The sequence below is a fragment of the Myotis yumanensis genome, unplaced genomic scaffold (assembly GCF_028538775.1).
Source record: "Myotis yumanensis isolate MYYU_CA2020_CCGP unplaced genomic scaffold, mMyoYum1.0.hap1 SCAF_3, whole genome shotgun sequence".
NCBI lineage: Eukaryota > Metazoa > Chordata > Mammalia > Chiroptera > Vespertilionidae > Myotis > Myotis yumanensis.
This window is the reverse complement of record NW_027223754.1, coordinates 43,183,122-43,209,659: the sequence shown is the minus strand read 5'-3', so window position 1 is coordinate 43,209,659 and position 26,538 is coordinate 43,183,122. Positions and strand designations below refer to the sequence as shown.

General features: G+C 37.5%; 1 protein-coding gene across 1 annotated transcript in view; it reads left to right on the top strand.

The window, feature by feature from the left end:
* DNAJC3 (DnaJ heat shock protein family (Hsp40) member C3) overlaps positions 1-26,538 on the top strand; it is a 68,846-nt gene that overhangs the window by 22,561 nt on the left and 19,747 nt on the right. The window contains exons 3-7 of the mRNA XM_070408751.1: positions 5,220-5,344; positions 13,980-14,054; positions 22,709-22,861; positions 24,386-24,567; positions 25,060-25,179. Of these exons, the coding sequence (XP_070264852.1) occupies positions 5,220-5,344; positions 13,980-14,054; positions 22,709-22,861; positions 24,386-24,567; positions 25,060-25,179 (655 nt within the window). The remainder of the gene's footprint in view (positions 1-5,219; positions 5,345-13,979; positions 14,055-22,708; positions 22,862-24,385; positions 24,568-25,059; positions 25,180-26,538) is intronic.

Sequence of the window (26,538 nt, the reverse complement as noted above, 5' to 3'; positions counted from 1 at the left end):
CACCCTTCCATTTTTATTTTTGAAAAATGTCTTTGTATGTTTTGGTAATTGGGCATGGTATGTTTTATGATTACATTTTTACACAATAAAAGGTTTATGTATTGAAACTTCATAGTAACACAAGTAATTATTTCTACCTTGTGGTACAGATCTGTCAGTGATTTAGTTTGAAATATTTTTGAATCTGTCATATAAATATTTTTTGGCAGGGGTTTTAAGATTTAGAACTGATTGGGAAATAGTCTTGATCTGTTGGAAACATTTTTGATTTAAGAAAGAGCATAGTTTATCACTTTTCAAATAGTCTTCTGAAACAGTTGCAATCATTTTAATGTGATGAAGGAGTTTTGTTTAGAGATTTATCATTAGAGAAAACCACAGTGCAGGTGTGAAGATGGCCCCACCTCTCATTCCCACATCATGTCTTATGTTCTTTGTGTCTGAAATGTATTCTAGGGTGTGAAATCATTTCTTTGATAGACCTTACATAGTGTCTTATTCCTATTTGGCAGGAATGAATGTCTGAAGTAGATTCAATGGTGGGCATGTCTGAAATGATAGGTTTCTCCATTTGCTTGGTAAAAAAACCCCAGTATTACATTTATATAGTTTTGCAAAGTTAAAAAACACCCCAAGTCTACTTTTATTTGTCACTTAAGCATATTGGTGCTTTCTCATAACATTTGAACATCACTTGTGAAATGGGAATGAGCATTCCTGTTCACATTTAGACAGAAGGAAACAGAGAATGCTCTGGTGACCTTCCAAAGGTCACATTCCAGGTCAAAAGATTGTAAACTTCTTAAGGATAGGTACTATCTATTCTTACTGTTGTCATTTTTTAATTTTAACATCTGATTGGTGCCCAGTTAAAGTTTGAAATGAATGAAGGAGGTAGAGTTGGATTAGCTGGCAGCCAGAATAAAAAAAAAAAATTTGTACCCAGGCAAGGGTGGTGTTCTTCTGCTTCCTGCTACCACTGTTTACAACATCATTTGTAATCGACTTCCTGATGTGTTTTCTCCAGATAGTAGTTGTATATTCTTTATTAGGGCTAATTTTCTCATATTTGAATTGTTTGATAGTTTTAGGATTAAACCTTAAATTCATCCCTCATGTTCAAATTTCTAATCAATGAGTGTAACAATTTGAATGACATGTTTTAAAATGAACTCACGTATTTATATGCAGGCTTGCAAGTAATTTAAATAATGAATTGTATATTGAGTGGATAATAGGAAAAGTGATTTTTTTGAGGTTATCAAATCTTGTATTTATCAAGATAATGGTGTGTGGTTTAAATGCCAAATTTAAAGCACGAATTTCTTAGACTAATCCTTGTTTAGTTGCTACTTTATACACAATGATATAGGAAGGGACACTAGTTCTAAGAACTGTTGGTATTTTAAGGTGAAGAGCCAGGCTATTCTATTTTGCCATTCAAGTGACTCTATACCACCAAGCAAATTGGTACATGTTTCATGTATTGAGCCATTGTCATTTGATTCCTTATTTTTGTGGGTTCAGTGTTATACATTGAAATGGGGTCCCAACTCCATTTCATATCTTAAAAACTGAATAGTAAAAACCTAAAAACTGAATAGTAAAATACCTAAAAACTGAATAGTAAAATACCTAAAAATTGAATAGTAAAATAAGTGAAAGTGAATGCCCCAGAAATATTTTATACAGACATTTTAAATATGTGTATAATCAAATACTTAATACAAAAGTTATGTCATACATAATCCTCTTTGGAGGTTTTCCTGCACAGACTGAAATTGTCAATTTTTTCTTTTTTATAATTCTTTATTTTTGAAAGTATTACATGTGTCCCTGTATCTCCCCAATTGACCCCCTCCAGCCCACCCCAGGCCTTCAGCACCCTATTATCTGTGTCCATGGTTATGTATATATGCATACAAGGTCTTTGGTTGATTACCTCCCACCCTCCCCCGCCTTTCCTCTGAGATTCCACACTCTGTTCCATGCTTCCATGTCTCTGGATCCACTCCGTTCATCAGTTTATTTTGTTACTTAGATTCCACATATGAGTGCGATCATGTGATACTCATCTTTCTCTGACTGACTTATTTCACTTAGCATGATACTCTCCAGGTCCCTCCATGCTGTCTCAAAGGGCAAGAAATTCTTCTTTCTTACTACTGCAATAGTTTTCATGGTATAAATGTACCATAGCTTTTTTATCCAATCATCTACTCATGGATATTTGGGCTGTTTCCAGATCTTAGCTATTGTAAATTGTGCTGCTATGAACATAAGGGTGCGTACATTCTTTCTTATTAGTGCTTTGGGTTTCTTAGGTTATATTCCTAGAAGTGGGATCACTGGGTCAAATGGCAGATCCATATTTAATTTTTTGAGGAAACTCCATACTGTTTTCTATAATAGTTGTATCAGTATGCATTCCCACCAGCAGTGCCCTAGGGTTCCCTTTTCTCCACATCCTTGCCAGCACTTGTCATTTGTTGGTTTAACAGTAGCCATTCTGACAAGTATGAGTTGATACCTCATTGTTGTTTTAATTTGCATCTCTCTGGTGATCAGTGACTTTAGCATTTTTTCATATGTTTCTTGGCCATCTCTATGTCCTCTTCAGAGAAGTGTCTATTTAGGTCCTTTGCCCATTTTTAAATTGGATTGTTTGTCTTCCTTTTGTTAAGATGTATGAGTTCCTTATATATTTAGGATATTAACCCTTTATCAGATGTGTCATTGCCAAATATTTTCTCCCATACAGTGGGCTCTCTTTTCGTTTTGTGTGAAATTGTCATTTTTTTCCAAATGAAAGTCCAGTGCAATTTTTACTGATGGTGCCTTCTTGATAAAATACCCCAAAGCTAGCCATAAGCATTCTTTTCTTTCCTTGAAAGTTTAAAATTAGCTACATCTGCTTTTGAAAATGCCATTGCTAATTTCATGTGGGAGAATGGTCAGGTATTAGCTATGGACACACGAAAACGAATTCACTCAAGGAATTTATTTTCTCTAGACTGAAGTGTGTATATAAATAATTGATATTGGGAGTGGTGTTAGGTACAGTAAGATATACACACACACACACACACACACACACATATATATATACACACATATACATATATACACACAGACACACACACACACACACATATATGTATGTTATATATATATACGCATACACACTAGAGGCCCGGTGCACGAAATTCGTACATGAGTGTGGCCCCTAGGCCTGGCCAGCGATCAAAGCCCAAACATCTGGCATGGACGGGCAGGTCCCAGCTGACCTCTGGGTCCTGGGCAGCAACTGGGCCCCCGGGCCCCCACTAGCCCCCTCCGCCTGAGTCATTGGGTCCCCACTTGGCTCCCTCAGTGCCTGGGAGCCAGACGGCAGCCCTGCCTGGTTGCTGTCTGCAGGGCGATCAGCAGGGTGATTGGGCTCCCATCCGGCTCCCTCAGTGCTTGGGTGCCGGGTAGCAGCCCCTCCCCAAGCCGCCACCACTGGTACTGCTCTCATCTGGGCCCATTGGGGCCAGCAGTGCCTCCACTACCACCCGCTGCCAGCGCTGCGCCACCGACACCTGCCATGTTCCACACTGCCCCTTGGTGGTCAGCACACGTCATAGTGAGCGGTCGAACTCCCCGTCAAGGGGACAATTTGCATATTAGTCTTTTATTATATAGGATGTAGATATATACTAGTATATATACAGTATAATAGAATTTTGAATATATCAAGATAATGGTGTGTGGTTTAAATGCCAAGCCTTAAATCATGTTATTTCTAGTATTTCTTAGTCTTTGCTTAGTGTAGATAAGTCATGGAGATTTTCTTTTTTTTTTTTAAATTAATGAATATGAAAGTACTCCATGTTCATTGTGAAACACTTTGGAATACATGGACAGTATAAAGAAGAAAATATTTTGGGTATATACCCAGAAGTAGAATTGGTGGTGCATATGGTAATTCTATGTTTAATTTTTGAGGAACTCCCCTACAGCAGCTGCACCATCTTATGTTCCATCAATAGTATCGCTCCCTTCCCCCCTCCCTCCCTCCCTCCCTCCTTCCCTCCCTCCCTTCTAATGGGTATGAAGTATTATTTCGATGTGGTTTTGATTTGCATTTCCCTGATGATTGGTGATCTTAAACATCTTTTCATATGCTGATTGACCATTTGTATATCTTCTTGCACATATGGTGTTCTCTCCTCCTGCCTCACATTCCCCCAGAAGCACTTCAGGTAGTTTTCAGTGCCATTTACAATTGCTCAAAACTGTGGTATACTGTTCTGCCATATAGATTTCCATATTGTAATGTTTTTCAAATGATAGGACTTTGAAGGGTAGAACTTTTAGTGAGTTTTAGTGGTAAATTTTAAAATGATGGACTTCTGTGTGCATATATGTATTTTAAAAGATAAGATGGCCAGATTTGATCAAGATCATTTTAACATTTTAATATATATATATGTTTATATTTCAAAGTTGCTTTCTGGAAGGTTTGTTCAGCAACACGAGGTTTGCTTCTAATTGAATTCACTCCTTCCCCAATTTGTAGGTGCTGAGCAGAGTGGAATTAGCTCAAAAACTTAACTCATCCATCTGCTTTCCTTTGTTCAGATATTTTTGACTTCTCTAGTTTTGCTCTTTAGTCTCACTCATTTTTTGTCTAAGGATTGTACCTTTATTTCTTCACTGCCATTTTAGTTGGAGTTTGTGAAGGAGCAGAGGTTGCACAATATCAATTTAATTGGAAATCTATAATTTTCTAAAATTCTGTGAATAAGTTCATAGTCCATATTTTCAATCAGTATTTTACTTAAGAAAATGTCAGTAAAGACAAAGTTATGAGTTGAATATAGTTAGTATTTCAGACCAGAGGTTGGCAGACTTTTTCTCTCAAGGGCTAGATAATAAATATTGTAGGCTTTGTTGAATATTTTTCTTTTTCTTTTTTTTTGACAACTCTTTAAAAATGTAAAAACTATTTTTAACTTGCAGTTTGTGGATTGGATTTGGCTGAGAGGCCGGTTTGCTGACCCTTGTTCTGGATTTATTTGCAGTGATCTTGCTAGGCAACACGATTCATTATTGATGAAGAAATTCTTTTCTTAATTAACCTTTCTTAATCGAATTGCAAATTCTAATATTGTTTAGGTGACTTGGTTTTTTTAAATAAATTACTGAGCGCTAATATTTATTATTTTAATTTTCAGATGGTGACCCAGATAACTATGTTGCTTACTATAGAAGAGCTACTGCCTTTTTAGCTATGGGAAAATCAAAAGCAGCACTTCCTGATTTAACTAAAGTGATTGAATTGAAGATGGATTTCACTGCAGTAAGTGCATCTAAACTTTCTTTAAGATTTAATTTAAGGGAACGTGGAAGAGGGAATTTGTTTGTTAAGGTGAGGACTGGCATGCTGGGTAGGCATGGCTGGAGGACATAGAAAGCCACTATGATGTAGTGGACTGGGCAGTAAGAACCCCCCAAAGTCCCTGACATCAAAGATCTGTGAAAGAGGGACAGTGGGTCCATTAGATAATTTTTAGAAGCGTGACAGTGATGTTCATTCTGTCATTTAGGAAGACCTCTGTGTGGAGGATGGAGTGCAGGGCGCAAGAAGTGAGGCTGAGAAATGAGTTGATGAAGAGGCTGTTAAATTAAGAGGCTGTCAGGTTACTAATGACAGTTTCAATTAGTCAGTAGCAGGAACAATAAAGAAAAGGAGATAACTAAGCAGTGGTTTGTGGTGAAGTAGACAGAATTCTCCCCTGGAACCAACACACAGACTTCAGAAGTGGAGGTATTTACAACCTAATGGGATATTTTGACAATTGGCAGGTCAGTGTAATGGCTTAAAATAATTGGGCCAATTAGATGGTTTCAAAATTAATTTGATAACTCATTTATTGTTTATAACCTGCCATATTCCAAACAGAATTTGAGATAATTAGATATGGTTTGAATGTTTGGTTTGAAATGTTACTATTATTTTAAGATGGAATTCCCAAGTATCTAATTTTCTTTAATCTGTTCGTAAGAAATAAGGCGAGTCCCAAATTCAGGGGTCCTGGTAGAACACAAAACATACTTGGGAGCCAGGCAGCAAGGCAAACATCTTTACTTCTATGTGGAAGGGTACTCAGCACATGGTCTGTAGTGCGCGCACACCGAGCAGGCGGTCTGCTCGGCTTTTTAATCCCTGACACACGTGACTTGTCCCTCACTCTTGATTGGAGCTCAGGCGCACAGTCTTGCTCGATTGGCTAATTCAAAGGGAGGGGTTGGCCTTTGCTGTTTCAAGATGGCAACCCCCAAGGAGCTGCAAGTCATGTGGCCAACATGGTGGCTGCCTAAACTGTTTATTGACAGAAAAGATGACTTGTTTATTCTCACATATTACTTTACCTAGCTAAGCACAACCTTTCACAAAGGTTAAGTAGCTCATTATCCTAATACTATAGTAGCTATTAGCTGATTGAAGAAGCTTTGATATTGCTTTTTATGTGTGTTGATGCACTTAACAGGGAATTGGGGAAATTTTATGTATCATAAAAGTAACATAAAAGTTTTAGTGGAATATGTATGTAATTTCTTTCCTTTAAAATTTAATTTTAACTTTTCAATTACAGTTGACATACAATATTAGTTTCAGGTATATAACATAGTGATTAGACATTTATATACTTTACAAAGGATTCATAAAAATATTGCTAAGAGCCATGTCAAAGTACCTATCTGACACCATACATAGTTATTAGAATACTAGAGGCCCGATGCACGAAATTCATGCAAGGGGCTCGGCCCTCGCAGCTGCGGCAGCTGCTTCAGCCCTTGAAGCCCAAGCTTCATCCAGAAGATCGCCCGGAAGGTTGTCCGGAAGGACGTCCAGAAGGTCGCTCGGCTGTCCGGTCTAATTAGCATATTACACTTTTATTATAATAGATTATTGACTCTATTCCCTATGCTATACTTTACATCTCCATGATTTTTATACTTCTTAATTTTGTACTTCTTAATTCCTTTCACCTTGTTCACCCTTCCCCCTCAACCATCTTCCCATCTGGCAACTATGGATTTGTTCTCTATATCTGTGAGTTTTTTTATTTGTTTGTTTATTTTGTTTTTTAAATTCCACATATAAGTGAAATCAAGTGGTATTTTTCTTTCTTTCACTTTTTTCACTTAGCATAATACCCTTTAGGTCCATTCATGTTGTCACCGATGGCAATATTTCATTCTTTTTCATGGCTGAGTAAAACTCCAATGTATATATAAATAAATGCCAAATCTTTTTTGTCTATTCATCTGTTGGTGGACATTTACGCTGCTTCCATATCTTGGCTACTGTAAATAATGCTGCAGTGAACATCGGGGTGCACATGTTTTCAGAATAGTGTTTTGGGTTTCTTCAGATCAATACCAAAAGTGGAATTGGTAGTTGTATTTATATTGTTTTCCATAGTGGCTGTACCAATTCACCATACCACCAACAGTACATGAGGGTTCCCTTTTCTCCACATCTCACCAACACTTGCTAGTTGATTTCTGGATGATGGCCATTCTGACAGGTGTGAGGTAACATCTCATTGTGATTTTGATTTGCTGTTTCCCTGATGATCAGTACGTTGAGCATCTTTTAATATGTCTTTTGGCTGTCTGTATATGCTCTTTGGAGAAATGTTTATTCAGAGCCTCTGCTCATTTTTAAAAATCAGATTCTTTGTTTTTTGGGTTTTTTTTGGTATTAAGTAGTTTGAGTTCCTTACATAATTTGGATATTAACTCCTTATCAGATGTATCATTGGTGACTCTCCCATTCAGATGGTTTCCTTTGCTGTGCAAAATCTTTTTAGTTTGATGTGGTTCCATTTGTTTATTTATTTTTTGTTTCCCTTGCTTGAGGAGACATACCCCAAAGAATATTATCAAGAGCCATGTCAAAGAGTTCATTGACTATGTTTTCTTCTAGGAGTTTTATGGTTTCAGACCTTATATGTAAGTCTTAAATCCCTTTTTATTTCATTTTTGTATATGGTATAAGAAAGTGGTCTAGTTTCTTTTTTTTTTTTTTTTTGCATGTATTTGTCCAGTTTTCCCAGCACCATTTACTGAAGAAACTATTGTTACCCCATTGTATATTCTTGCTTCCATTGTCAGAGATTAGTTGAGTATATAGGTGTGGGTTTATTTTTGGGCTCTCTGTTCTGTCCATTGATCTATGAATCTCTTTTTGTGCCAGTACCATGCTGTTTTGATTATATAGCCTTGTAGTATAGTTTGATATCAGGTAGCATGATACTTCTAATTTTATTCTTCTTCCTTCAGATAGCTTTGGCTATTCGGTGACTTCTTTGGTTCCATATACATTTTCGGATTATTTGTTCTAGTTCTGTGAAAAACGCCATTGGTATTTTTATGGGGTTTGCATTGAATCTATAGATTGCTTTGGATAGTATGGACGTTTTAACAATGTTAATTGTTTCTGTTCAAGAGCATTGTATATCCTTCCATTTTGTGTGTCTTCTTTAGTGTCTTATAGTTTTCCAAGGTCTTTTAGTTCCTTCTTAACTTTCTTCCTAGATATTTTATTTTTTTGATGCAATTGTAAATAGTATTATTTTCTTAATTTCTCTTTTTGGTAGTCATTATTGCTGTATAAAAATAGAATTTATTTCTGAATATTAATTGTGTGTCCTGCTTAATGAATTCACTTATTAATTGTAATCGTTTTTTGTGTGGAATCTTCAGTGTTCTCTATATATAGCATGTCATCTACAAATAATGACAGTTGTGCTTCTTCTTTCCAATTTGGATGCCTTTTTATTTCTTTTTCTTGTCTGATTGCTATGGCTAGGACTTGCAGTAATATGTGAATTAAGGTGGTGAAAGTAGACATCCTTGCCCTGTTTCTGATCTTAAAGAAAAAGTTTGAATAAGATGTTAGCTGTGGGTTTGTCATATATGGCCTTCATTATGTTGAGGTATATTCCTTCTGTCCCCACTTTGCTGAGTTTTTATCATAAATGGATGCTAGATTTTGTCAAATGCTTTTTCTGCACCTATTAAATGATCATATGATATTTATTCTTGAGTTTGTTTTATGTGGTGTATCATGTTAATAGATGTGTGAATATTGAACCAAACTTGCATTTCATGAATATATTCCACTTGATCCATGGTGTATGATTTTTTTTGTTGTTTAATATGTGTTATTGATTTCAGAGAAAGGAAGGGAGAAGAGAGAGATAGAAACATTGATGAAAGAGAAACATTGATCAGCTGCCTCCTGCACACTCCCTGTTGGGGATTGAACCTGCAACTCAGGCATGTGTCCTGACCGGGAATTGAACCTGCAAACTTTCTGGTGTACAGGATGATGTTCCAACCAACTGAGCCACCTGGCCAGGGCCTTCATAGTGTTTTTAAAATAATCCTTTATATTTCTGTGATGTCTATTGATACTTCTTTTTCATTTCTGATTTTATTTATTTGGGCTCTCTCTTTTTCTTCATGAATTAGGCTAAAGGTCCTTAAATTTTGTTTATGTTTTCACAGAACTAATTCTTAGTTTCAGTGATCTTTTCTGTTGTTTTTTTAAGTCTCTTTCATTTATTTCCACTCTGACCTTTATTATTTCCTTCTTTCTAATCACTTTGTTTTTCTTTTTCTAATGCTCCCATATGTAAAGTTAGATTGTTTATTTGAAATTTTTCTTGTCTCTTGGCATAGGCCTACATTGGTATGAATTTCCCTTTCAGAATTGCTTTGGCTGTGTCCCATTGATTTTTTCAGTGGTTGTGTTTTCATTTTCTTTTGTCTCTCAGTATATGTTGATTTTCTTCTTGATCTTGTTGTTAACCCATTAATTGTTTAGTAGCATGTTATTTAGCCTCCACATGTTTGTGTTTTTCAGTTTTATTCTTGTGATTGATTTCTAATTTCATACCATTGTGATTGGAGAAGATGCTTGATATAATTTCAGTCTTATTAAATTTACTGAGACTTGTTTTGTTTCCTAATAGGTAATATATCCTGGAAAATGTTTCATGTACACTTGAACAGAATGTATGATCTGTTGCATTTGGGTGAAATGTTCTAAAAATATCAACTTAATCCCTTCAATCTGATGTGTCACTTAAGGCCAGTTTCCTTGTTGATTTTCTGTCTGGGTGATCCATCAATTGATTCTAGTGGGGTGTTAAGCCCCCTACTGTATTGTATTACTACTGATCTTTCCTTTTATGTTTGTCAAAGTTTGCTTTACATATTGGGTTCTGTGTTGGTGTGGAGATGTTTTTAAGAGTTACACATTCTTGTATTAATCCCCTTATCATTATGAAATACTCTTCTTTATCCTTTGTTATGGCTTTTTTTCTTTAAAAAAATGTTTTTATTGATTTTTAGAGGAAAAGAGAGGGATAGAGAGATAGAAACATCAGTGATGATTATCAATTGGTTGCCTCCTGTATAACCCCTACTGGTGATTGAGCCTGCAACCTAGGCATGTACTCTGACTGGGAATCGAACTGGTGACCTCCTAGTTCATGGGTTGATGTTCAACCACTGAGCCGCACCAGGCCTTTTTCTTAAAGTCTGTTTTGTCTGATATAAATATTGTTACCCAAACCTTTTTTTTTTTCATTTTTACTAGCATGAAATATCTTTTTCCAACCCTTTATTTTCAGTCAGTGTGCATCTTTTGATCTGAGGTGGGTCTCTTATAGGCAATATATGTACACCTTGTTTTTTAATCAATTCAGCCACCTCATGTCTTTTGATTGGATCATGTAGTCCATTTACATTTAAAGAAATTATTGATAGGTTTTTAGTGATTGCTCTTTTATTAATTGTTTTCTGATTGTTTTTGTGGTTCTCTGTTCTTATTCTCTTGGCTCTTCCCTTGTATGTTGATGACTTTCTGTAGTGTTATGTTTGGGTTCCTTTCTCTTTATTTCTTGTATATTCCTTGTAAATGTTTGGTTATGGTTACCATGTGCTTTATATATACCAAGTTTAAAGTAGTCTATTTTAAGTTGATGGTCACTTAGGATTGAACATATTCTAAAATCAGTACAATTTTTACTCATCTCCTCCATGTTTATGTTTTTGGCGTTATTTTTTACTTATTTTATGTGTGTTTATGTGTATTCCTAAATTTATTGTTGTAATTACACATGATCTTCTTTTAACCTTTGTACTAGCTTTATAATTTACTAGAGGCCCGATGCGTGAAATTTGTGCACTGGGAGTGGGGGGTTCCTCAGCCTGGCTTGTGCCCTCTCGCAGTCCAGGACCCCTTGGGGGATGTCCACCTGCTGACTTAGGCCTGATCTCCCTAGGGATCGGGCCTAAGCTGGCAGTCAGACATCCATCTCGCAGTCCGGGGCTCTCGCAGTCTGGAACCCCTCGCTCCTTACCGCCCTCCTGCAGCAAAGGCTCCTGCCACTGCCACTGTGCTCGCCAGCTGTGAGCCCGGCTTCTGGCTGAGCGGCGCTCCCCCTCTGGGAGTGCACTGACCACCAGGGGCAGCTCCTGCGTTGAGCATCTGCCCCCTGGTGGTCAGTGCATGTCATAGCAACCAGTAATTCCACCTTTGGTCAATTTGCATATTAGGCTTTTATTATATAGGATTGATCCACTGCTTTTATTAAGGATTTGCCTTTGTCAGTGAGATTTTTTTCTTTTCTAAATTATTCACGTTTGGTCCTTTTACTTAAAAAGTCCCTTCTACATTTTTTGTATACTGGTTTGGTGGTGATGAACTTCTTTAGCTTTTTCTTGTCTGGGAAATTCTTTATCTCAGATTTTAAATGATAAACCTGGCTGGGTAGAGGAATCTTGGTTGTAAATCCTTGCTTTTCATTATTTTGACTATTTAATATCAGTTCCTTCTGGCCTCCAAAATTTCTGTTGACAAATTCACTGATAGTCTTATGGGAATTCTCTTGTACTTAACTATCTGCTTTTCTCTTGCTACTTTCAAGATTCTCTCTTTGTCTTTAACTTTTGACATTTTAATTATGATGTGTCTTTTTTTTTTTTTTTTTTTTAAATATATTTTATTGATTTTTTACAGAGAGGAAGGGAGAGAGATAGAGAGCCAGAAACATCGATGAGAGAGAAACATCGACCAGCTGCCTCCTGCACATCTCCCACTGGAGATGTGCCCGCAACCCAGGTACATGCCCTTGACCGGAATCGAACCTGGGACCCTTCAGTCCGCAGGCCGACGCTCTATCCACTGAGCCAAACCGGTTTCGGCTGATGTGTCTTTTTGTGGCCTTTTTGAGTTCATCTTGTTTGGGACTCTCTGCACTTCCTGGACTTCTATGTTGATTTCCTTTGACAGGTTAGGGAAGTTTTCAGTCATTATTTCTTCAAATATGTTTTTAACTCCTTTCTTCAAATAGGCTTTTAATCTTAAGATAGGAATGTAGGTATGCTTGATGTTTTCCTAGAGGTTTCTTAAACTATCCTTATTTTTTAAAACTTTTATATTTTGGCTGTTCCAATTGGGTTTTTTCACTACCTTCTCTTTCAGATTGCTGATTTGATTCTTTGCTTCATCTAATCTGTTGTTGATACCCTCTACTGTTCTCTTCATTTTAGTTATTGTATTCTTTAATTCTGATAGGGGTTTTTTTTTTTAATGTTTTCTATATCCTTTTAAAAAAATGTTCTCTATCTTTTTGTTGAACTTCTCACAGAGTTCATCTTTTCTTCTCCCAAGTTCATTGAGCATCCTTTAAATCAGTATTTTGACTCTTTTATCTGGTAGAGTGCTCCATTTCATTTAGTCCTTTTTCTGGAGTTTTGTTCTGTTCTTTAATTTTTTACATGTTTCTTTGTTTCCTCACTTTGTTTGTTTCTATGTGTTAGGTAAATCTGCTATGTCTCCCGGTCTTGACAGAGTGGCCTTATGTAAAAGGTGTCCTATGGGTCTAAGTGACAAAGTCTCACTGGCCATCTGAGCCAGGTTCTCCAGGGATGTCCCCAGAATGGGTTATGTGTGCCTGCCTTTTGTAGTTGGGCCTTGATTGCTGCTAGCACACCTGTGGGTGAGTCTGACCCTCAGGCTGATTATTTAAAGTCCAAACATCATAAGTTGGGCACTGCCCATATAGTCATAAGGTTATGCAAGTGTTACCACTGTCTAGTTCCAGAACATTTTTATCACCTCAAAAAGAAACCCTATAGCCTGGCCAGTGTGGCTCAGTGGTTGAGCATCGATTTATGAACCGGGAGATCATAGTTCGATTCCCACTCAGGGCACATGTCCAGGTGGGGGCTGTACAAGAGGCTGCTGATCAGTGATTCTCTCTCATCTTTGATGTTTCTACCCCTCTCCCCCTTTCCCTTCCTCACTGATGTGTGTGTGTGTATGTGTGTGTGTGTGTGTATTTATTTAAAAAAGAAACCCTGTACTCATTAATAGTCATTATCATATCTTCCCTAGCCCCTGGCAACCACTCATTTTTCTGTCTCTATGGAATTTGGATATTTTACATAAATGAAATCTTACTATTATATAGCCCTTTATGTCTTACTTTTTTTCACTTAGCATAAAGTTTTCAAGGTTCTTATACTTTATTCCTTTTTATAGCTGAATAATAATTCCATTGTATGGATTTTATCACATTTGCTTATTGATTTATTAGTTGATGGTAATTTGGGTTGTTTTCCACTTTTTGGCTATTGCTGTGAACATTCATGTACAAGATTTTGTATGGACAAATGTTTTCAACATTTTGGGTATAGCAGAAAGTATTTTTAAGGAAGCATACTTTATAAAAAATTAAACATATTTGTTGGTTCCAGGAAATATTCTTAGAGTGCCAAATCAAATAGGCATTGGAAAATAATTACTTCATTAATACTTCATTAGCTTATTTAATTTTATTCTTTGTGTTTAAAGAACATTTAGAAATGCATAGTACTCAGAACACCTTTCTATTATTTTTTTCTAGGCAAGATTACAGAGAGGCCACTTATTACTCAAACAAGGAAAACTTGATGAAGCAGAAGATGATTTTAAAAAAGTGGTAAGTTAAATTTGTGTTTGCCTCTTTGAACATGTTATTTTGAGTGAATATATTCGATTTATATTTTATAGGAAGACATAATTTTATATATAAAAGGGAAAATATTTCATTTGTGTATATAAGAATCACAGTTCTTGAATTAATACTTGGTGGCTGACATCAAAGAATCACTTTAATAGATGGTAGGTAAAGTCTGAGGAATAAATATATAATCCTGATTCAGTTTTTGTAGCTCACATGCTCTGTTTTGTCTTCTGTGAGAATCTACAGACATCAGCTGAACTATTCTAAGTCCTCTCCGGAACTTGGGGACCCCTTTAATTTGATTTGAAAGGAGTAATGACACAAATTCCCTTTTTATGTTAATCCTCACTGGAAGTTATTTTCCCATTGATTTTATTTTTTAGAGAGAGTAGAAGGGAGTGATGGAGAGAGAGAAAGGTTGGGGGGGGGGGAGGAGAGAGAAGGAGGGAGAGAAACATCGATGTGAGAGAGACACATTGATTGGTTGTCTCCCGCATGCCCACCTTCCTGCCCTATGACCATGGAACAAATCTGAAATGAGGTATGTGCCCTTGACTGAGAATCAAACCCATGACCCTTCAGTGGGGAGGGTTGATGCTCTACTACTGAGCAACACTGGCCAGGGCCATGAAACAGATTCTTTTTTTTTTTTAAATATATTTTATTGATTTTTTACAGAGAGGAAGGGAGAGAGATAGATAGTTAGAAACATCGATGAGAGAGAAACATCGATCAGCTGCCTCCTGCACACCTCCTACTGGGGATGTGCCCGCAACCCAGGTACATGCCCTTGACCAGAATCGAACCCGGGACCCTTCAGTCCGCAGGCCGACGCTCTATCCACTGAGCCAAACCGGTTTCGGTGAAACAGATTCTTAAAAGGAATTTTCTCAGTTTCCCATATGGCTACTTTATGCAGCGTAAAGTGTTGTTGAGGATTTCATTCAAGAGGGCAGAGTAGCGCCCAGAGTCTCTATGACAAACTGACCTTTTACTTGCTAATGCTGGCAGCCTTTCATAACGCTTTGTTGTATTATTATACTAAAAGAACCTGTACCAAGCATAGATGAAAAGTTATGAAACTGGGTGGAGAAAACAGAGAACTCTGTATTCCCACTTCATTTGTTCATTTAACAAACCTTTATTTTGCTAGGCAGTATAATGTTAAATATCTGATTTCTGTCCAAAAAAGTGTAAAGCATTTTGGATTTGTTGGGAGAATGTAAGATAATATGTAATTGAAAGGGGTATATCCTGAAAAATGATTTAGAGAGAGATAGCTAGCCCAATATCTTTCTGCCTTCCTTGGGCTTGTTTTAAGACCTACATTTTTGTTCTACATGGATTTGTTTCTGGAATGGTTTAGAAAGGCCATACATTAGAGTCCATTATTCATTATTTGCATTTTTGTGGTTTATCAAAATGCTTAGGTACTATGATGATATCCACTCTGACAATAAAACTAAAATTTCCAACATTTTCATAACCTTACCACAATGCTCAGTCGTATGCAGAAAAATCTAGAAAACAATAGTTTTGAATCAGAAGCTTGTCTCATGATCTCAGTAACATTGGTTGTAATTTTCTGTTGATCTAATCTTCCTTGCTACTTGAGAGCAGGCTGAAGGATGAGTGGTGGAGACACAAATGTGCTGGGAGCATAACTTTCTCTAGCTCAGTCCTTTGTATATAGCAAGTGTTGTATAAAAATCTGTTGAGTGGATAAATAAATGATAAAACACAAGGATGTGTTTTTTTCTTTTTAACAAATATTGAAATATATTGCTTAGAGTTGGTTTTTTTTAATCACGCATTAATAACACTATTATTTTTTGTTGTTAATCCTCAGCTGAGGATATTTTTTCATATTAATTTTTTAGAGAGAGTGGAAGGGAGAGGGAGAGACAGAGAGGCACATTGATTGGCTGCCTCCTGCACACACCCTGACCAGGGCTGGGGAACCTGCAACCAAGGTACCTGCCTTTGACCAGAATCGAACCCAGGACCCTTCGTCCGCAGGCCAACGCTCTATCCACTGAGCCAAACCAGCTAGGGCGAAATAGCATAGTCTTATACTATTAAAAGGGTAATATGCTAATTAGACTGGGAGACCTTCCGGACGTCCTTCTGGACAAAGCCGTGGTGGCGGGGCCGAGGCAGAGGTGGTTAGGGGCGATCAGGCCAGGAGGGCAATTGGGGGTGATCAGACCGGTGCTGGGGAGGCAGTTGGGGGCGAGCAGGCTGGCGGGGGGGAGGGGCAGTTGGGGGCGAGCAGGCCAGCAGGTGGGGGGCAGTTGGGGGCGAGCAGCTGGCAGTGTGGGGCAGTTGGGGGTGATCAGGCCGGCAAGGGGGGGCAGTGGGGGGGCGAGAAGGCCGGCAGGCAGAGTTGTTAGGGGCGATCAGGCAGGCAGGCAGGTGAGCGGTTAGGAGCCAGTGGTCCCAGATTGCGAGGGGGGATGTCTGACTGCCGGTTTAGGCCCGATCCCATAGGGGTCCCAGATTAGAGAGGGTGCAGGCCAGGCTGAGGGATACCCCGCAGTCCCGTGCATGAATTTCATGCACCAGGTCACTAATTTAGAATAAAGCTTTAGCATAAGTTAATCCTTAGTGGCATTGAATGTATCTTTTTGGAAAAGTGAGTGTTTGGAACTTTGGGTATGTGTTGGGTTAATTAATGTGCTTTCTGTGATCAATATGAAAACCTTCCAGAAGCAAGAAGGGGAACTTTGATGTCACTTTTCACTTTTAGATTGTTCTCTGACAGTCATGCTTCTACTGGTGTGTTCTTAACACTACCCCTGCTATTACTGTTATAGAATTCTTCCATGAGAATGCACATCAGTACTGAATATTTAATTTTTAATTGAAAGTTTTGAGATAATCGTAGATTCCCATGAATTAACACAAAGATTCTTTGTACCTTTTACCCAATCCCCAGTCTCCCCCAATGATAGCTTCTTATAAAACTACTAGAGGCCCAGTGCACGAAAATTTGTGCACTAGAGGGGGGTAGCCCTCAACCCAGCCTGCCCCCTCTCACAGTCCGCGGGGAGTGGGCCTAAGCCACAATCTGGCCTCCCTCTGTGGGAGGTGACTGGGCCTATCAGGGGAAGGCGCCACCCCTATCACCCCGTTGCTGCTGCCACTGCAGGCCGCTGTAGCTGTCTGCCCTCAGCCCTCGCAGCCGCTGCGGCTTTGTTCTGAAGGACATTCACAAGATCTCTTGTCTATCTGGTCTAATTAGCATATAACCCTTTTCTTAGTATAGATACTTCAATACTACAACCAGGATGTTGACATTGATACAATCTACCAGTCCATTTAGGTTCTCACAGTTTTACTAGTGTTCATTTGTGTGTATTAACTCTGTACACTTTTTTTATATCTATCACCACAGTCAAGGTACTGAACAGTTTATTGCCAGAATGGTATCCTTTCTGTTGATCCCTGCTGTTGCCCGTTAATAACCACACCTACTTCTCTTCCATAATTCTTCAGCCCCTCATCCATAACTACAAGCAAACACTAATTTGTTACTCATTTCTTAAATTTTGATATTTCAAAAATTTTGTGTACATGGACTCAAATGTATGTCACCTTTTGGAAATGACTCCCCGCCCCCTCGGGATAATTCCCTGGAGAGTCATCCAGATTGTTGCCTATATCACTTAGCTTATCCCTTTTAATTGCTGAGAATTTCACGGTATGTATAGGACACATTTTATTTATCCATTCATTAATTGATAGACATTTGCATTGTTTTCACTTTTTGGCTATTATGAATAAAACTGCTCTGAACATTTTCATATAGATTGTAGTATAAACGTATATTTTCATTTTGCTGGGATAAATAAGTACCCAGGCGTGCAGTTTCTGGGTTGTAATTGCATGTTTAGTTTTATATATAAGAAACCACCAACTTGCTTTCCAAAGTGACTGAGCCATTTTACGTTTCTTGGCATCCTTGCCTGTATTTGGTATTGTTACTATTTTTTATTTTACCCATTCTGAGAAGTGTGTAGTGATAGTGCAATGTTGTTTTAATTCACATTTCTTTAATGACTAGTGATCTTTTCATGTGTTTATTTGCTATCTGTAAGTCCTTTTTGGTATAATGGCTGTTCATGTCTTTTGCCTATGTTCTAATTGGATTGTTTGCTTTTTCACTATTGTGTTTTTGGAGTTCTTTATATATTTTAGATACATTTTAGATACTTTATCGCATATGTGGTTTGCAAATATTTTCTACCAGTCTCTTTTCTCAACTTTTTACCCAAGCTTTCAGAGAACAAGTTTTTAAGATTTTTTATGAAGTCTAATTTATTAATTTTTTTTCCTGTGAGTAGTGTTTTGGTATTATGCCTAAGACTTATTCACCAAGCCTTGGGTTTCAGAGATTTTTTTCCTATGTTTATCTCTCTCTCTGTTTCCCTTCCTCTCTAAAATCAGTACAAATATATTTAAAAAAATAAAAATTTATGTAACAGTTTTGTGTGTAAGAATAATCGTAATTAGATTGGATTTGGTTTAGAGAAAAATACAAGTACAGAATTCACACATTTTAAAGTATTTAAAAATCAAAAAAAATTCTTACCCGAGGGTATGTTTTTCATTGATTTGAGAGAGAGAGAGAGAGAGAGATAGGAAGAAAACATCAATGTGAGAGAGAAACATTGATCAGTTCCCTCCCGTACATGTCCCGACTGGGGACTGAACCTGAAACCTAGGTAGTATGTGCCCTGACCAGGAATCAAACCTGCTGCCATCTTTCGGTACACCAGATGATCCTCCAACCAACTGAGCCACACTGGCCAGGGCTTATGTTACGTTTTATTTGAAGTATGTCTGGGTTATCTGGAATACCTGGATTTAGAATTCAGATTAATAATTAGAAAATCTCAAATTCATATCCTTTTTCTAGATAGAAGTACAGTGTCCCAAGGGTATACCAGTAGATGGCAGAGGAGGAGACAAGATCATAAAATGGGAATATTGAGAAGAACTTAGCAGTCAACATATATTAAATTGACTAAATTTTAAGCATTTAGAACCTACATTCTGCTGGACAAATGACAAAAGAATGGTATCAGGTGAACAGCACAGAGGTACAAATTCAAAACCAATACCTCCAATAATTAGTCTTTCTAAGTGAGGAGGTAAACATTGGAACTATTTAGAGGGACCACTGTCTGTTACATTAAGCAAAAATAAATAAATAATATAGAGCCTAATGTTGATGGAATTTGAAGGAAATGTTTCTAGTCATATATAATACTGTGAATATTGCAAATATAAACAGAACTTTTGCAGAAAAATCTGTACTATGAAAAAAATATTTTCTCAAAGATACTAAAGAATATTCATTAACAAGAAATATACACACACACACACACACACACACACACACACACTAGAGGCCTGGTGCATGAAAATTCGTGCACTGGAGGGGGGGGGGGTGGTCCCTCAGCCCGGCCTGCCCCCCTCTCACAGTCTGGGAGCCCTTAGGGGACGTCTTACTGATGCAGTCTGGCCTCCCTCAGGGAGGCAACCGGCTGATCAGGGGAAGGTGATTCCCCTTTCACGCCTCTGCTACTGCCACTGCCAGCCATCGTGGCTGCCTGAGCCTCGGGCCCTTGCAGAGGCAGCCGCCATCCATGGCTTGCCTGAGCCCCCGGCAGCTGCTGTGGCTTTGTCCGGAAGGCTCAAATGTCCGCCCTAATTAGCATATTACCCTTTTATTAGTATAAATGGTGTTGCTTTATAAACCTAGTTGTGGAAAATAAAGTTAGTTAAAAGGCAAAATAAAAATGTTGTGTAAATGTTATCACTACAGAAAAACATTTATGTGTGCTAGATTGGTATAAGTGGCAATTATTTAAAGCTTATAGCTTGCCTTGTCCACTGACTTTCTACTCTCTCACCTTCCAACAACAACAAAAATTGTGTGGAAGAGACTAGACTGTTAAGATTAGGAGAGGAAAGATGCACATTCCATCCAGAAGAGGCACTCTCTAATACATTCCAATCCAATCTATCCAAAAGGGAGCAGTGGTGAACATATAGAAAACAAGTTATCAATAAACTTCTACCGAGAGCAAAGAGACAGCACACACACACATTTGTACTCCTTCCAATGTGGTCTATCACAAGTATTCAAGACCACCCCAAGGATGGTAAGACAGTCATAGACAAGCATTCCATGGCCGTAATGCAACTCACCTTCAGCTGCATAATTCAGTCATGCAGTGACAGTCCCCCCCAAGCCAGAGCAAGCTGAGGTGACCAGTTTCTTCCTAATTACCTATGACTACTTGGAGTCCTGTCTATTCCTTCAAAAGCCAGAGGTTATACAGACGAAATAGAATACCTAAAGTATCCTAAAAACAAGTGGAGAAATATAGAGCCTCTATCAAGTGATGATAATCCTAATGTTTCTCCTTTGGAGTATTTTCTCCTACCAGGTGGTTCTGGGGGTGTTTTTACAAAATAAATCCCGTAGAAGGGGAAACAGTATGATTGGTCAATTGAAGGAGAGACATTTTTAGAAATCAACTATTGTCTTCACCGCACCCAAAATTGGAACCTAGCAACTACAATTCTCATCTTAATAAGAATATTAGATTTCAGGAATTATTACATAACTAATCTTAAAGAAAAAAGTTCCCAAAAAAGTCAGTAGCTTTTTAAAAAAAATTAAAATTCTTTATTGTTTAAAGTATTACACATGTCTCCTTTTCCCCCCATTGACCTCTCCCCGGCCATTCCCACCCCCCAGCACATGTCCTCACCCCCTGTACTATCTGTGTCCATGGGTTATGCTTATATGCATGCAGACAAGTCCTTTGGTTGATCTCTCATCATCCCCTCCCCTGCTTTCCCTCTGAGGTTGGACGGTCTGTTCGATGCTTCTGTGACTCTGAATCTATTTTTGTTCATCAGTTTATGTTGTTAAAAGTCAGTAGCTTTTTAATGTCGCACCTCATTTTTCTGAGCCATTAAGCTTAATGTTTTCCATCTGGAGGAAGAAATTATTAAGAGTCATTGTGTATGAGACCAGGCTGGGAGCGGGGATGAACTGTAAACAGACACAAAGGATCTTATTGGGGTGACATAAATGGTCTAAAAATGTGGAGATGGTTGCATACATGGTTAAAAAATCATAGAATTACCCAAAATTAGTGAATTTTTGATATATAAATTATACATGGATAATGTTGTTAAAAAAGAGACAAAGGCCCTAGTTGGTGTGGTTCAGTTGGTTGGGTATCATCTTGTGCATCAAAAGGTTGCCAGTTCGATTCCTGGTCAGGCCACATGCCCAATTGCAGGCTCGATCCCTGGTAGCGGATATGCAGGAGGCAGCTGATCCAATCGATGTTCTGCTCTCACATTGATGTCTCTCTCTCTCTCTCTCTCTCTCTCTCCTTGTCTCCCTTCCTCTCTCTTTCAAAATCAATAAAAATATCTATCAATATAAAAGCTTAAGCATTCGACCAGTTGCTATGACGTTCACTGACCACCAGGGGGCAGGTGCTGAATGCAGGAGCAGCCCCCTGATGATCACTGTGCTCCCACAGCGGAGTGCTGCTCAGCTGACTGACAGGCTCCTGCAGCGGTGTGAGCCTCTCACGTGGACATTCCTCCTGCGTGCCCCTCCCCCATGTGGACAGTGACTGGGATCGGGACTGGCTTCAGGACTGACTGGGCTGCTTCTTGGTCATGGGCACGCTGGTATCGCTCTGGGACTGGTGCGTGGAGACCGCAGCAGAGCAGCAGTGAGCTTACCTAGCGGTGGGTAGGCACAGTGGGGCTGGCATGAGCCGGAGCGGTGCAGAGCCCAGCCGGGGCTCAGGCTCCTCCCAGCTGCCTGCCACTTCCCACACTACTACATCCCTCAGGGGATGTTGGACTGCCGGTTTCAGCCCTATCCCCGAAAGTGGCCGAAGGTGGCCGAGGGACCCCACCGGTGCACGAATCCATGCCCCAGGCCTCCTGTTTAAAATAAAAAGAGAACAATGTGTAAACCTCTTAAAATCACATCATAAGCCTTTTAAATAAGGTATTACTAATACTCTTATTTTTCCTTGTATATTCTTTCTTATTATATCTTAGCCCCTCCGGCATCAAATGCTTTTCTGTCTTATAAGCTCTAAAAAATGCCCTCTCTGTCTCTCTTTCCCTGTGTTTTTTTTTTATTATTTTGGTAAAATTATTTTATACTTAAAAATACTTAGGAAGTATAACTAGAAAGCAAAATACATAAAACTCATTATTTTCTCTAGAGCTATACATAAGAAAGTGAGAGTGTTGCTTTCCTTTATTCTTCATTCTTTTCTACCCTTTCATGTTCCTAAATATATTTGCTTCCTGTGTCTGGGGTTCCAGGTTTTTGACCCTCGCTCCACTGCTTGCTCATGCGCACCACACTGGTGGGAGGTGCCTTTGCGGTTGCTTTCCATGGTGGTCAGCACCAGGAGCAAGTCAGTGGACAAGACAAGCCAGTTTTGCTTGTGTGTCATTCCTTTCTCCCCAATGAACTTAATTAGGAATGGTTAGATTATTGCGTATACTATGGGTTTTAGACTTAAGAGATGGAAAACCCTGTTTAATTTAATTTATTATTCTTATAGCTCAAATCTAATCCAAGTGAAAATGAAGAAAAGGAAGCCCAATCCCAACTTATAAAATCTGATGAAATGCAGCGTTTGCGTTCACAGGCCCTTGATGCTTTTGAAAATTCAGATTATATTGGTGCTATAACCTCCCTTGACAAGATTTTAGAGGTAAGTTTCTTAAGTAGTGCAGCTGATAAGCCTAACACTTACTGCTTTTTACAATAAGGCATCTTTATAACTTTGATATGTAATGTACCACAGAAAACCTAAATAGTATAAAATCAGACTGTCCTTGGGCTTTTGGCTCTTAAGAGAAACATGGTCTTTGTAGAGAACAAAATTTGGAACTGAAATTTTCAGTAAATGTAATGAATGTGCTGTGAAATGGGAGTTACATATTTTTACACATTGCTTGTTTTGCTATTTTTACTTGACTTTTTTTGGGGGGGGTGGGGAAGAAAACTCTAGAGGTTAAATAATGGGGTACAAGATGAAAGAGTTGGTTAAGAAAAAGGAAAAATAATGTTTTGGAAGAAAAAGGAGTGAGAAGTTGCTAGGGAAGAAGGCAGATGAAAGAGTTGATAGGATCCAGACAGTTCTAGATTGGGAAAACAAAGTCTATAGTTTCATTGCCTCTGAAGGACTTAAGAAAGACAAGTGGTTTCAGAAGGAATTTTACTAAAATATTCATATGAAAGCAATCATAATTCATATTTATCATTTTTATAGGACTTTCATATATAGTTTCATCTTGGCAGTAAACTTATATGTAGAATGTGCACTTTGACAGTTTTATAGAGGAAATTGTGATGTGATCCAGTAGAATTCATGTTTTGCTAAATCATTTTGTAAATGTTTTATTAAGGAAAAATACAGTTACAATTTTTACCTTCCAGTATTTAAACTGTCCATTTTGACATAACTTATTGTTCATATTTAATTGATGTCCAATGTTGTCTTTGATAACTTAATATATGTGAGAAGTTGACATGACTTTAGCATAACTTTTAAGAAATGTGTACAGACACTTCCACAGACCTTATTGGTAAGCTTTTGGGTTTACATTTTGAAGAATACCAGTGCATTTACTACACATGGTAAACTGTTCAATAAAATGGAAACGAAGCCTCCACCTTCTCACATTGTTTTTCTTTTTTTCTCTTTTTCTGATATGAGGACTTAATTTCAAGATGACATTTTACAAAAGAGAATTTTACTTAGTTATTAGTAGAATAAAAATATTTTGCAAATTTAGAACCTAGATTTTTATTTTTTGCTACTAGAAATTAGAATTGTTGGTTACAAAAATCCAATTACAGAATACCCCCTTCAAAATCAAATGTTTCATTGGGAACAACCTTCTACTGGTAAATGCCATGCGTTCTTATTTTCAAAGTTTTACAATTATATCATTGAAGGAGGTAGGAAAAGGGCCTTGTCAGTATATGTATATCCTTCCCCTGTTAGAATTTATTTATGATATTCTTAGAGACATTATTTTATTACATTTACTAATTTTTGTCACATCTAAATTGTATCAGATTTTTAAATACTATATACCATATAGAAGTTACCACATTAATTGAGGATGTTTTATATTGATAAATATGTAGGTAAAATATGTGGGGTGTAAGTATAAAAGTGCATAATTTCTTGTTTCTTTTTTAAAGTCTAGTTCTTTTGTTTCTCAAGGTTTGTGTTTGGGATGCTGATCTACGGGAACTTCGAGCTGAGTGTTTTATAAAAGAAGGGGAACCTAGGAAAGCAATAAGTGACTTAAAAGCTGCATCAAAATTGAAGAATGACAATACTGAGGCTTTTTATAAAATCAGCACACTGTACTACCAACTAGGAGATCATGAACTATCCCTCAGGTCTGTTCTTCTGGCTCACACATCTCATCATCCTTTTGTTGTTGGCAGTAACATAATCTATTTTCTTTTTAATTTTAAATTAATAAAATTGTGATTAAGGCTGTTTTTATTTTCTGTTATCTGTTTATATATTTTGTGTTTATATTCTATTATCTATTTATAAATTTCAAGTTATTCTACTTCCACATAGTTTATTTTCATGAACTATGCTTATTAAAATAAATAGGGATGTTATTATTTGTAGAAACAAAATGGGAATATTTAATGTATGACCCTACTTAAGTCATTTTAATTTGAATTAATAAGTGTGTGCATGTTCCAATACCATATAAACAAATATATGGTAAATTATTAAGCCAGTATGTTTTAATTGTTACACACAACAAAATACCTTTTATTGTAATTTCTGTATTTGTAAATGTTTTATTAAGGAAAAATACTCATTGATTATTTTGACTTGGAATATCTTCTTCTTTTTAAATACATGAGCAGTGAAGTTCGTGAATGCCTTAAACTTGACCAGGATCATAAAAGATGTTTTGCACACTATAAACAAGTAAAGAAACTTAATAAGCTGATTGAGTCAGCTGAGGAACTCATCAGAGATGGCAGGTAAGCATATGCTGTCTAGACTCTCCAGCATTCCCTCATGTGTCCTTTGTAGGCACAAAAGAACCATTGAACTGCTTGCTTTTTTACCCCTTAGCAATCAAGGATGGAGTTATCTTAACACTGGGCTTTAACAAAAACTGTACATTAAAAAAAAAATAAAGCAGAATATAAATAATAGTAACTGCATAGTATTCTTACCAGATTTATTTATATTTCACCAAATACTTATTGAGTATCTCCGGTATCAAGCACTGACTATGTTCTGGGGTTGCGGAAATGCATATGACTAGTTTTTTATTTTAAGAAGCTTTTGGTATAGTTAGGGAGACAGACATATAAATTATTAACAGGTAATGTAGTCTCTAGAGTGATAGAGATATATACAGAGATTCTCCCTCCCCCTTCTCGCCCCCCATGGTATAGGAATCTCGGTTATAACAGTTGCTTTGTTATAGTACCTGAAAAATATTGTACCACTTTTTTCTGGCCTCCATGATTCCTGATGAGAAATCCATCGTCATTTTAATTGCTTTTTTCTCCTAAAGATAAGATATCATTTTCCTCTAACTTCTTATAAGATTTTTTAACCCTTGTCTTTAGTATTCATGAGTTTAATTATAATGTGCATTTCCTACGTTTATCCTTTTTGGAGTCTTATTTCATTGCTAGAATATATAGGTTTACATCTTATCAGATTTGGTAAGTTCCCAGCTAATATTTTTTGGAGTGCTATTGAGCCCTTCCTTCTCTATACTTTGCTTCTTAGACTCTGATTGACTTAAAGGTTAATAACTCTTTTGTTATAGCCCCACAGGTTCCTGGGCTCTGTTCATTTTTTTCCCCCCATTTATTTTCTCTCTGTTAAGATTTGGTAATTTCTGTTGTTCTAATTAACTGCTTCTTTCCTTTCTCCTTCAACCAGCTATTAAGCACATTCAGTGGCCCTTTTATTTCAGTTTTTCTGTTTTTCAATTCTAAAAATTAGTTATTCTTTTATATCTTCTGTTTCTTTGTTGAGGCAAAAATTCAATTTGGTTATTCTTTTATATCTTTTGTTTCTTTGTTGAGGCACTTTTTAAAAAAAATATGTTTTTATTTATTTCAGAGAGAGGAAGGGAGAGGGAGAGAGAGACAGAAAAATCAATAATGAGAGAAAATCATTGATTGGCTGCCTCCTGCATGAGCCTGCAACCCGGGCATGTGCCCTGAGGGGAATTGAACTTCGACCTCCTGGTTCATGGGTCGACATTTAACCACTGAGCTATGCTGGCTGGGCCATTCTGTTTTTTTGTTTTGTTTTGTTCTTTCCCATTTGCTTTAAGCATGTTTATCATTGTTGCTTTTTTCATGGCTGCTTTA